Below are 13,485 nucleotides of genomic sequence, written 5' to 3' on the forward strand. Positions count from 1 at the left end.
TGTTAGTAGATCAGTTCACTGTTGGTTTGGATCCAAACATGAAGACAAAGATAGAAAATCAGCAGAATGATCCTTCAGAACATTCGGACCAAGAGAGACAATGAGGACTTTGGTGGGTTTTGGTTCAGTATCACAGACACGCTGGCTGAAGTCGACTCAGAGCAGCTTCTAAAAACCATCCTGAATAACGTCACCTTCTCTTGTTTATGAGCCATAAAACACAGTGACTCTTCCTCAGCAGCCATGTTTGGTTTCACTGAGAATAACATAAAAATATGAGCATAACTCTGCCTCACATCAGCAAAACAACCTTTAGAGGAAAGATGACATCAGCCACAGATTAATGACACCAACATGATGAAAATCACCAAATATTTCAGATACAAACATCTTCTCTCAGAGTACCTTTGGGGTCACGTGGTACACTCAAGTCTTAAGAAACCTACTTGAGGCCCTTTATGATTTCCTTATTACACACACACACACACACACACACACCAGGGTGCCTCTTTCAGTCCCTCTTAGATCCAGTTTTTCCCGCCCCTGATGTACCGCATCAGTCCCGGTGTTTTACCGCCTGTGGGTGAATTTGCCCTCAGACTCACGTTATCGTAACCGGTGTGACGTCAGTTCGTGATTACAGAGAGAGTCGGTGTGGAGGCTGCAGATCGCGGCGGATCTTCAGAGCAGCTGCATCTCCTCCTCCTCCTCTTCCTCCTTCTCTCTCCTCCACCGGGGCAGCCGGGCACCGACCGGGGCGACAACATGCCCGCTGAGCAGCTCCAGCCGGGCTCGGTGTCGGTTCTTCCAGACCTGGAGGGATTTACGCGGACGAGCGGACGGAGACTCCTGTTGGAGCCGCAGAGCAGAGAGCTGTAAGTTGGAGACGGAAACTGGAAAACTTAAATATCTGGAGCAGATTTAGTGTTTTGATGGACGTGCTGCGGTGCAGGAGACCACCTCGGACATCTGCTGCCGCTGCCGGCCGCCGCTGCTGCGCACCGTGACGCGCGGGGGAGCGCGGGGGGGACGGAACCCCGGCAGCGTCACCCTGAGAGTCTGGGGAGGGAAAACAAAATCATCTCTGCTGCTTAAAATCTCCTGCACTCTGGATTTGTCACTTCATATCCGGGAGATGCCATCCGTCTCCCGCCTCCGTCCTCCTGTGGGTCGGACCGGGGTGGACGTGGCGTCGTGAGGCGGCAGCAGCAGCCTGCGGAGAGAGAACACAGTTCGGACTTGTTGGCTCCCGGTGCGGCTCCCGGTGCGGCTCCCGGATCTCCCTCATGCAGCTCCTCCGGCTGGTCTGGGCTCTGACAGCCGCGGCGCTCTGCCTCCTCCTGCTGCTGGTCCTCCACAACCAGATCCTGAAAGAAGGTAGGCTGAGTGTGTGTGTGTGTGTGTGTGTGTGTGTGTGTGTGTGTGTGTGTGTGTGTGTGTGTGTGTGTGTGTGAGGTCAAACTGAGTGTCAAAAACGCCTCAACAGTTCAGTTAAAAAACATTTGTATTCAGATGGTTCCGGTTCTGGTTCTGTGTGAGCTGACGGGGTTAAAATCTACATGTGTGCGCGTGGTCGTGCGTGTTTTGCGCACCCGTGCGTCTAGTGCACGTGCAGGAGTGGATGATGATGATGATGATGATGATGATGATGATGATGATAAAAGGCGGGAGATGGAGAACAGATGAAGCAGCCCCGTTTCCACCAGGCTGTGTGGCCAGGTTGAGGCGCCCTGGAGGCGGACTGAACTCCAGAGAAGGTCCGCTGATTCTCCTGGAAGAAACCAGGAAGATTAGAGACAGATGATGGACTCACGCACGCACACACACGCACACGCTGCAGTCTGCTCTTCCTCTCACTGTAATTCAAATTCATATTTGAAATGTGATCGACATATGATCGGATACATTTCTGTCGTCAAACCATTTGCAAAGAATGAAATCCAATAATTATTTTATATTAATTAATTAATTAGTTAATTGTTAAATCTGTAAAATGTCAGAAACAGTCAAACATACTTACATATTCTTCATATGCTGACTCATAATTAATCTCTTTACCATTTATAAATACCTTATTAGTAATTAATAAATGGCTGATTAATCCTTAATGAAGCTTAATGAAGCTTAATGAAGTGTTCTTTAGGTTTTACACTAATTGTTCATGGAGAAAAAACATTCAGTTACTCTGTAATATAATATTTTACCTGAAACAGGAGAATATATCAACCATAATAATGATTCAATTATTGAATGTGAATAATGAACATTTTTCAATTATGATTTTATAACATTTTTTTGAATAAATACAAATCAAATTTAACTGCCTTTATGTGCAACAATATACAGAAAGTTGAAATATTTCCATCTTTGTATATTCTGGATCATTTTCTGACTTCAGCAATGAATCTACTTTCAAAACAGTTAATTAATTTTCTATCAGTCAACGATTTGTTTCAGTTCAAAATAAAAGGCAAAATAATCACATTACAGAGAAAATATAACACACACACACACACACACACTCACACACATACACACACGCTCACACACACACTCACAGACACACACACACGCTCACACACACACACACTCACACACACACACACACACACACACACACGCTCACACACACACACACACACACACTGATCCTGACGTTGTTCTGATATCTGAATAAGATCCTTTTGCCGCCATCAGTGTTTTGAAGATTTGCTGCTCATTTATTTTATATCCGTGTAGTTTTTATACTGCAGAGCAGATTAAAAACATATAAACATATAAATATATAAACATGTGAAACTAAGCAGAGAAAATAAAAAGAACAAATAAAATAATAAAGTTTATTTAGTTACAAGCTGCTTCACATTAAACACAAACTGTCAGTTCCTGTTGGTCTCGAGACCGATGACGTTTGTACAGTTTGGTGCTGAGTGACGAGTTAAAACATAAGACTAATAATAATAATAATAATAATAATAATAATAATGATAATAATAATAATAATAATAATAAACTCTATTTATAAAGTGCTTTACATTCTTAAAACAATTAGGCAGCAAAATCAGACAATTTTAAATAAAATAAAAAGGAATAAAATCTTGTATATGATTATAATATATATATATGTATATATATATATATATATATATATATATATTTATGTACATATGATTAAAAACAATAATAATAAAAACATAAATAAATAGATTCATATATAACTAAAGTGTTTCACAGTGAGGCTGCGTTAACAAACATCGACTCTGCCTGGATGATGTTCACAGTAACGTCTCTGCAGCGGGAGGTCAGAGGTCAGAGGTCGGGGTGGAGTCCTGTCTTTGTTCAGGTTTGGTTCAGATGCTGCTGTTGTATTAAACAGAGACCAGGATCTGGTTCATCAGAGTCTGAACACAGTTTCTACCAGCTGATGTTTTACTGCAACATCTGAGACTCTGATGGAAAATAAACCAGATTTCACTCAGACGTTCAGTATCAACATATCTGCAACTTTCCATTTTCTCATCATGTTGAGAGAAAATGTGATCGAGCAGCGTTACGTTTCTAGCAAAACGTTTTTACTGGTGTAATTGAGTCGTATATGAACGTAGTTTCTAGGAGACAGAGATGGATGTTATGTTTATAAAGGTCTACGACTAACATGTTCTGCCAAATATAGTTTGAGGAACTCAAACTGCTGCCTGTGATGATGTTCAGCAGCTTCGGGTCAGACGGTGTCTCTGGTTGGTCATGTTTATGACTTGTTGGGATTTAGCTTCATCATCATCAGTGATCCTGGATGCTTGGTGCTGCTGGTGGATGTCGGTGGACCTGCTGATCCTCTTCATGGACTCTTTAAATCTCTTCTTCTGGTCTCCTGGTGTCTGCTGGTCTGCCTGTAGTTGGGAGGAGATGATCTGCTCAGGAGGTTCAGACTACATGTTCATCATGAGTTGGTGTTTGATGATGATGATGATGATGATGTTCGTGGGTTTATCTCTCCAGCTGATACTCAGAGAACAGGAGACTGAGGTTAATTGAAGGGGAAACAGGAGTCACGTCTGAATGAGACCAGATGATGAACCTCCAGACAGTCTGACATCGAATCAGAACAGACTCGCAGCAGCATTAAAACACAGTCGAGCCGTTCTGACACGTTAATAACTGTGAGTCTTCATCTTCATCTTCATCTTTAACAGCTGATAGATTTAGAGTCCACACCTACAGTCATTATCTGTATTTCTTTATTGTCATATTTCACTGTCGTGCCACCAAAACCACATCTTGTGACTTCAGTGTTTGAGATTCAACCTCTGAGTCCGAGAACATCCTGGAGCTGGTAGCTGTGGTTGATCCCGGGTCCCGAGTACTGGGAACCATTAACAGTGACTGAAAAAACCACAAAGTAGAACAGATACAATCACTGAATGAGAACAATTTAATAATAGTAATAAAGTTTGTTTTGGCAGAAAACAGATAGAAATGTGTAGCATAAGATATAAACATTAAAAAACGTTGACTATAAATAATAAGTGAAGTGATTTGACGAGCTGAAACTCTTCAGTCACATCTGCAGCACCTTGATAGTGAAGATCAGGTTCATATATGTTAAAATTACATGTAAGTTCATGTTGTATTACAGAAACCAGAAGAAAACAACTAATTCATGCTCTTGAGTTAATAATCTGAGCTCTCGATTGAACAGAATTCCTCCTCATGTCATCCTGGCGTCCTGCGTACAGCCTCACTGTGGATTTAATAAAGTTTTATTTTGAAATTGGACTCTGTGGATACTTGAAGCACAACACTGAGATCCCTGAAACATCTTCTACAGGATCACAGACTTTTCACTGTGAAGCTTTGATGCTCCTGCAGACGTCGTTCACTTCATAAAAACTCAGCTGCAGTTTCAGGGTTTTATATTCAACACGAATCAGCTGAACGTCTTCATCACGTCTTCAGACTTCCAGCTGATTGAATGTGTTTGGTTTCCTCTGTAAGAGGGGCTCCTCTGTACTCTATAGGTGAAATAAAATGATTCGTTTTTTATTTGTTTTATTTCTGTGAACAATAAGACACAAGAGAGTCCAGAGAGTTGAAATACAGTCCTCAGTGCAGCCTGTAAGACTCTTTATATACGATTACATACTGTACATGTTGGAGCTGAATCACATCTGAGTGGACAACATGAACAACACCTTAGCAACCACCTTAGCAACCAAGGCTACAGAATGGACAGCCGTTCATGAGCATGTGTGATGAGCAAGCAGCAACCTCCACGGCTGAAACATGAAGCCAATGTAGAAGTACCAGAAACTGCAGTTCCTTGAACGACCACTTGAGGCTCCAACAGTGAGTCAATCCTCATAGACCCCCATGTTAAAATGTCCAACTTTACAGCAGAAATAAACATGTTTACAGCCTGGTACAAACAACGGTTTTGGTCTCTGTAGCTAATTTCCTCTTTCATGACAACTGTACGGGGGGTGAATTTTTTTTATAACTCACCTGTTTAAATTTTATTAAGCCGTAAAGTTCTGCATAATGAAGGACATGGCTGCTTTGAGTGACAGGTCCGCCAGCCGCTAGGTGGCTTGTTTCAGCCGTTGGGCCCCGCCTCTTTACCCATTTTTGATTGGCTGTGAGTTAGGCAGCGTCACACGCTGCCAAGATGGCGACGGCCGGAGCGGCTCGCTTTGAGCTTCAAAACCGCTCTTCAGAAACCAACGAGTGTCGTCACGGTAACGACGTCCATGTTTATATACAGTCTATGGTGATGAGTCGACATCAGCTCGTCAGCAAGGTAGAAAAAACCTTCACATATGAAGCGTTTGAAGCAGGTTGAAGCCCTGAATTTTGACTTGCAGGCAGCATTTCTACATATGTTACCTTCAAGTTTCTGAACTTTGAGCGTGTTTAACATCTGACATCAGAACAGGAAATTAATAACAGCTTTAAATCCCCAGTTTGGCTCCTCTGTTGAGTTTACTGTATTATTGCTGCAGAGACTCTTCGGTAGTGATTCCTCCGTCACGCGGCGGATGATCATCTCGTCTTTGTGTCTCTCGGCGAGCTGAGGGCGTCAGGACACTTTTATGTTGTGCGGCTGAGATATGAATTAAAATAAATAAGAGAGAAAAACCAGCTTCAGTTTCAGGCGTCGTCAGTCACGCTCGGGGCCGCTCGCTGACGTTCCTCCTCCACATGAATTTATTCAAATCCAATTACACCCTCCGCAGCTTTTTGCTTCGTTAATTTCTGTTTGTGTTTTCTTTCCTCTCAGCTGCTGATTTTCTCTTTCATTCACATGCAGTGTGTTCATAATTCCCATGAATATATGCTTGACTTAATGGAGCATTGAGAATTAATTTGGACTCTGAAGGCTCCTGAGGTAAGCTTTCTACACCAGAGGCACAACAGTGTGTCTGCTGTATAATAATAGGCTTGTTTCCAGGATCTAAATGAGCTTTATGAGCAGAGCAGGAGGGAATTACAGTCAGTCTGCAGTTTGTGTTCATTAAAGTATTTCACACTGAGCTGATCGATGAAGAGGAGACGACAGAATAAACCCATTCTTTGGTGAACTTTTATCTTCCTGATGAGGTGTTCTGAGGTCACTTCCTGCACTGACCTGGTTTGGCGTCCTGATGACTCGCTGTGCGTCCCAGCGGGAGGAAACTGTCCACAGAATCAGTCATTTCTGTTCCTGAGGCAGGAAACATCATGGCCGACCCCCCTAACCTCCTCACGCCACAACAAGTTCCTCTCTTATCCTGCCTGTAGTGTCGTTGTAGCATCTTTTATTGGATCGGATGGATTAATTGATCGGTCTGCAGTGTTTCAGTGTTTAGTTGCCAGATTCAAAAGTTTTGCTTCAGACTTTGGTTGTGAGAGATGATGTCACTGCCGGTGAAGCTCCCGGGCGACGCCGTGGTCGATCGTGCCGCCGAGCAGCAGAGACCAGACAGGAAGTCCCGGTTCTCTGAATCACAGCTGGTTGCGTCTCCGTGTTTGGGTTTCGGATCGACGTGGGCCGTGATCGAGTTCAGGCTTTGTTGAGTCTTTGTGATCATGTGAACATGTCAAATACCAGTTTGCAGGTCGGTTACATCGTTCTCTGAGTGTCTCTCCTCTGCTCAGTCCCAACAGACTCTAACCTGTTGTTCCTCTTCTTCTTTCCACTGTCAGGTTGTAAAAAATAGGCAATAAATGAAAAGTGCAAAGCAAGAATCACCTTTGAAGTTCTTCTACATGTTACAGGCTGTGCTGTCTGTGTGTTATGGGTGTATAAACAGGTAGAGGTCTGTCTGTGATGAGGTGATGAGTAAAGTTTTATCTCAGTAGTCAGTACAGTCGTCTATGATCTGAGGACCTCCTTCATAAGGTAGTTTATTCATGAACACTTATTGTAACACTTTAATTTTCTAAAATTAAAAGCGTAATAAAAACAAAAACAGGATTTTTAAACCTCTTTCCACTTTTATTAGAATACAAATACAAATAATTTTGCTGCCTCAACAAATACAAATACAAATACTAATACAGATACTGGTCTCTAGTGAGACTCATGTAAATCTTCATATGAGTCGACGCAACTTCAGAAGGAAAAATAACTTGAAACTTCAAATAATAAAAACTATAATGTTAATTAAAAAAAGTAAAAACTGAACGTGTTTCAGTTGAAGGTTTTGTGTATTTTTAGTCAAAAACCAAAAGACACAAAAGAAAGACGTCTTAAATAAAGTGAAGTAACCTGAGCTGCGTCCAGTAGCTTCAGGAGGATCAGCTCTAACATGACGTTTGTGTTTTATCAGTTACTGAAAAGCGTTTCGTGTCAAAGTCGTAATAAATAAAATATAATTTGTTTGTTTGGGACGTCTGAGGTTTGGCTGATACACTAAAGAACCACAAACTGAAAACATCACTGTGATAATATTATATATTATATATCAGTGTATCACATATAAATATTCGGTCAATTCCTCATTAAACATCCTCCTGATGAATAAATATTCACAGCAAAGTTAGAACAATTAATTTAGTGAGTAGATGAAACATTCAGAAACACTTATAAACACTTATATGATATATATAAACATATATCATATGTAATAAATGTATATAGTGTATAAAGTCAACAGGTTGTTACATGTTATTTTAATATTCCACCAATGTTTCATTGTACAGTTATCAGTTATAACTTTATGTGACATTGTTCAGTTCATACACTGATTAAACAGCTTAATGAACATTTATGACTTTACAGATTTACAACAGTCTGTGGAGGTGAGTGGAACCAGGAGGAGAGTCTCTGTCCATATTTATGTGTCTGTCTGCTCCTTTTCTCCACTTTAAATGACCTGAAGGTCGTTCAGACGCTCTTAGTCCCGTCGTTAATTTAGCTGTTTTGTCAGAAACGGTCTCAGGAGGTTTGGTTAACCTCCATCCAGTCACCTCCTCTTCCTCCTCCTCCTCCTCTTCCTCTTCCTCCTCCTCTTCCTCCTCCTCCTCCTCCTCTTCCTGCATCATCTGCTGGATGAGACGCTCACGTCTTCAAAATCAAAGAAAAGTTTCAATTCACACGCTTCATTTACACGTTTAGAGCTGCAACGATCAGTCGATTAATCAATTAGTCGCCAACTATTAAATTAATCGCTGTTTTTTAATCAATTAATAATAAAAGAAAGATTTATATTCTCTGCTTCCAGCTTCTTAAACATGAATATTTCCTGCTTTTTTTAGTCTCTTTGACAATAAACAGAAAATATTTGAATTGTGGACAAAACGAGACATTTGATGACGTCGTCTTTGGAAACTCTGATGCACGTTTTTCACCATTTTAAAGACCAAACGACTAATCGATTGATTGATAATAAATACAAACTGTTAGTTGCAGCTTTACATGTTTTTATTATGAACATTCACACATTATATCTCGTACAATGTTTTTAAACTCTAACAGCTGTTTTCATTCACTTAAAATACTTTTTTTTAACCTACTGAATATTTTTATAGTATTTATATATTCATATGTTGTAGGTTTTTAAAGAGGGAGAAGGAATAGATGTCATTTTAAGGATTTTAATGTGGTATTTATACTTTTATTTGGTGGAAAAACCAAATCAGACACATTATTGTTCCAAGCAGAGTATTTATACGTCTTCATACATGTCTGGACGGGATCTTTAAGGTCTCCTAAACACATCCAGTCAGATCTGATCTCTTTGTGTTGATGTTTGTAAGTGACATGTATCTGCCTCCAGTAGTGAAACCTGCCACACCAGCACAGAATAACAACAATAACATCAGATCATAAACATGGACGACAGTTTATGATTTGTTGAGTAAAAGTTTCTCCATAAACTGGTCTGTTCCTGGTCTCTCCGTCGACCTCGTCACTGTTGATGTTTATTGTTAGCTGAGTGATGATGATGATGATGATGATGATGATGGTGATACGTGGAGACGTTAAAACATCCACACAAACGCAGCAAATACACTGGATTTGAGCCGCTTCAGAAAAGGCTTCAGTGTCTGTCTCAGGAAGGAACCACGACGTATCAAAACGCTCAATCAGAATCTGTTTATTGATCGATCAGCTGATCTGATGGGACAGTAAACTGAGCGGTCGTCTGATTATTTCACAATAACAGATTCATCAACCAGCAGCAAACAGCCGCCGCTTCACGTCCAAACCAGTTTCAGCCTCATCGTTGTTTCCTTTCCCTCCAGTTTTCCAGTTCTGTGATTGTTTGTTGTTCTTATTTTCAATATTCAGGGAATTAAACGAGACGTCGTATAATAACAGCTCATATCAACCAGATGTCAGTTTATCTCTCGGCCTGCAGTAAACGACGTGTCGGCTGTGATTGGACAGAAAACAACAATACGAGCAGAGAAAACAAAGTCATTTCATTATTGTGTTTAAACGTGAGCGAGATGTTTGATGCTGCAACAGTTTCATCTGTGATTCATTCAAACCAACATACACGAGGAAGTCGTCACACGTTTACTGCTGACAAACACAGAAAACTTATACATGATATAAAAAATAGATAAAACATTGTCAGTCATGTGGATTTTCTTTATGATGATATTAAAGATTTTCCTGCAGGATTTTCTCTCAAAACTGAAGTTTACGGAGCAGATATGTTGAACATTTTTCATTTTTTAAAACTAAATCTGACTGCTGGCAGGAAAGTGAAACATGATTGAAGCCATCAGAGAACATGTTTCATCAGACAGAAACATTTTCACATTCAGAAAAACATAATTGTCATATAAGGGAACTAAGCACAAACCTACAGAGACTCTGCAGCTCCTCTCGGCTTTACGGAGCTTTATAGTGAGTTTCAGCTCATTGTTTATCTGTCCGGCTGCAACTTTTACTGTTCTGGTTCACTCTCAGCGTCTCATAGCGTCGTTTTCAGAGAAAAAGCTGTAAAAAGCCGCTGAACACTACCTGCTAACAGTTAGCTGTAGACTAGCTGGTGAACATAGTGGAGCATTTAGCAGCTAAAGAGCCAGATATTTCCCTCAGGAGCTGGTGGAGAACAAAAACAGAGCTAAAAGAGAAACACGACTCCACATGAATGATCATGTTGCTCCGTAACTGCTGGATGTGGAAATAAGCAACTGTTTGCTAACATGTTAGCCACAAGTACTTTATAAGCTGATAATATGACAGAAGTAGTTTTTACAAACTATTCTGCTGAAAACAAGTTCAGGCAGCTTTAACCAGATTGAAACTATGAAGGACCAAGACTAGAACCCTGAGGAACCCCACATGTGATTATTGACATTATCAATGGGAGGATCATGTTGCTCCGTAACTGCTGGATGTGGAAATAAACAACTGTTTGCTAACAAGTTCAACACATCAACTTAAAGATGATGATGAGTCAGAGTTGTTGTTCACTGCTTGTTTCCCCCAAATGGTCAAAAACTCATCAGTTAATGCAGGTTTAAAGTTCGGGGGAAAGATGGAAGTTTAGGGTAAATATTGATGTAAGTCAGTGGATTTAAGTGTCTGTAAATATTGAAGTGTACTGAGTATGTTCATCAGTCTCTTCAGCAACACAGACACAGAAAAGCTTTTTACAATAGAAAAGCTCCTAAATTCACAGATGGATCATGAATGAAGTGTGTGAAATGTTTTCTTGTATGATTTGAACAGTGATGGAGGAAACATTCAGATCCTTTATTCAGGTGAAAGTGTAGCAGTCACCCGTTGGTGGGACTTGCTGTCGTTTCTCTGTCTCCCCGTTACGAATTCAGATAGTTGCATGTCTGGGTTGACTGGAGGGTTTATGCAGATCACCTGTGTGCAGAGTGGGAGGACTGGCTCCCAGTTAATGATTGAGAGCAGCTGGGTTCGTTCTCCTCTCGGCCAATCGGGGTGTGACGACGCCATTTTTCTGGGGTTTAAGAAAGGAGAGAAACTGCTGGTCGTGGTCACTCTGTTCTCTCCTCCGCTGGTCGCAGACCTCATTTGTAAAGATTGTCAGACAGAAACTCTTCTGTTTCTTCTTTGTGGTCTTTTTCTTTCTGATTTGAGTAAATACCATAAAATAAACCAAGTGTTCTGCATCAGGTTGTTCTTAATGCCCATCAGTAGCCGAACACCTGCAGGCTTTATTTTGTATATGTATTAAAGAGCCATTTTTTCATTAAGGGGACGTTTCCCATCATGCAACACCTTGTGAGGTTTCTCCAAGTGAATATTATTTGTTTTTTTATTTCTTTTTGTGGCTGGGAGCTGGTTTTCTTACAGAACAGCTGCGTTCAAGGAAAAAAAAGTACTAATACAACAATGTAAAAATACTCCGTTACAAGTTAAAGTCCTGCATGGAAAAAAAAAAGCCAAAAAGGTTGGAAACCACTGGTTTCATCTTTAACAATGTGTTGTATTTTAAAAGCTTGTTATATTATCCATTGTGTCAAATCTTCATCTGAAAAGTAACTAAAGCTGTCAAATAAATGTAGTGGAGTAGAAAGTACAATATTTCCCTCTGAAATGTAGAAAGTAGCATCACATGGAAATACTCAAGTAAAGTACAAGTACCTCTAAACTGTACTTAAACACAGTACTTAAGTTAATGTACTTATTTATTTCCACCTCTGGATGTGAAAACACATTTTGAAGTGCAGTTTAAATATGAAACTCTCAGCTGAGAAAAACCTCATTAAAGGAGTTTTAACATCCACAACAAACCTGCAGCTTCTTGTTTTTGCTTCTCCGTCTCTTTAATCATGTGACGTGCTGCTCGACCGTCGTCTCCCAGCATCCTCTGCTCACACCGACAGAGACGGTGTTCTGCAGCAGACGGAGAGTTAAAGACGGCCGACGATGAGCTGCAGCTAATGAGCAAACGGAGAGCGGCCGCCGCTCTGCTTGCTGTCTCTGGTTACCATGGGATACCTGTTAGCGAGCAGCGTCTCTTACATCATCTACATGCACGCTGAATCCTAATTACTGCAGGAAGCTCCGCCGCGTCTCCTGCAGCAGGTCTGATCTCAGCCGCTCTGAGGGTTCACCATAAGTCAAATAAAAAGACTTGTCATGTCACCCAAAGTGCTTATAAGACACCAACCATGTGATCAGTGGATGACTGCTGCTCTGATGCACTTTTCTCTGTTAAATCACCACCTGACTGAAGTTTAAAGGGTTCATATTCTGATTTTTGTGGTTTTGTTATTTATAAAAGGTCCAAAAATGCTGCTCTGAACGCTTCATTTGACTTTTTGTAATTGTCCAGGTAGAAAAGTCAGCTTCATCACCTGAAGAATATATCAAGAATTAAAGGACTTATGTCTCAGCAGGATTTGGGAAAACTTGTCCTGCATTTATCTTCAGTAGACTCGACTACTGTAACGCCGTCTCCACAGGTCGATCAGACAGCTGCAGCTGATTCAGACGCTGCTGCTCGAGTCACTAAGACCAAGACAGTGGATCATATCAGTCCAGTTCTCAGATCTTTACACTGACTTCCTGTCTGTCAAAGAATTGACTTTAAAATACTGCTGTTGGTTTATAAAGCACTGAATGGTTTCTGATCTGCTGCTACATTATGAACCATCCAGACCTCTCAGGTGGTCTGGGATCAGGTCTGGATCAGGTCTGCTTTCTGTCCCCCAGAGTCCAAACTAAACCTGGAGAAGCAGCGTTCAGTTTTTATGCTCCACATATCTGAACAAACTCCCAGAAAACTGCAGGTCTGCTGCAACTCTCAGTTCTTTAAATCACAGCTGAAGACTTTTCTGTTTGCCGCCTTTTTATTAAACCACATTGAGGGTTAATATTTTACACTGCACTGTTACTATTATTCTCGTTTTGTCTTATTCTATTTTTTAGCTTTTTATTTCCAAATTCAACACTTTAACGTATTTAAATGTATTTTCACTTGTTTTTATATTCTGGCTTGATGTCTTTTATGCTCTATGTAAAACACTTGACGTTATTTTAGACCAAGACACTGTAAGCAGCCTTAA

General features: G+C 40.7%; 1 protein-coding gene across 2 annotated transcripts in view; it reads left to right on the top strand.

Annotated features, from left to right (window-relative positions):
• The first annotated feature begins 478 nt into the window (after positions 1–478).
• Positions 479–13,485, top strand: part of LOC122985197 (chemokine-like protein TAFA-5) — a 54,395-nt gene continuing 41,388 nt past the window's right edge. For both annotated transcript variants that reach the window (XM_044355675.1, XM_044355674.1), the window contains exon 1: positions 479–1,377. In XM_044355675.1, the coding sequence (XP_044211610.1) occupies positions 1,287–1,377 (91 nt within the window). In that variant the 5' untranslated portion in view covers positions 479–1,286. The remainder of the gene's footprint in view (positions 1,378–13,485) is intronic.

The sequence above is a fragment of the Thunnus albacares genome, chromosome 7 (assembly GCF_914725855.1).
Source record: "Thunnus albacares chromosome 7, fThuAlb1.1, whole genome shotgun sequence".
Classification (NCBI taxonomy): Eukaryota; Metazoa; Chordata; class Actinopteri; order Scombriformes; family Scombridae; genus Thunnus; species Thunnus albacares.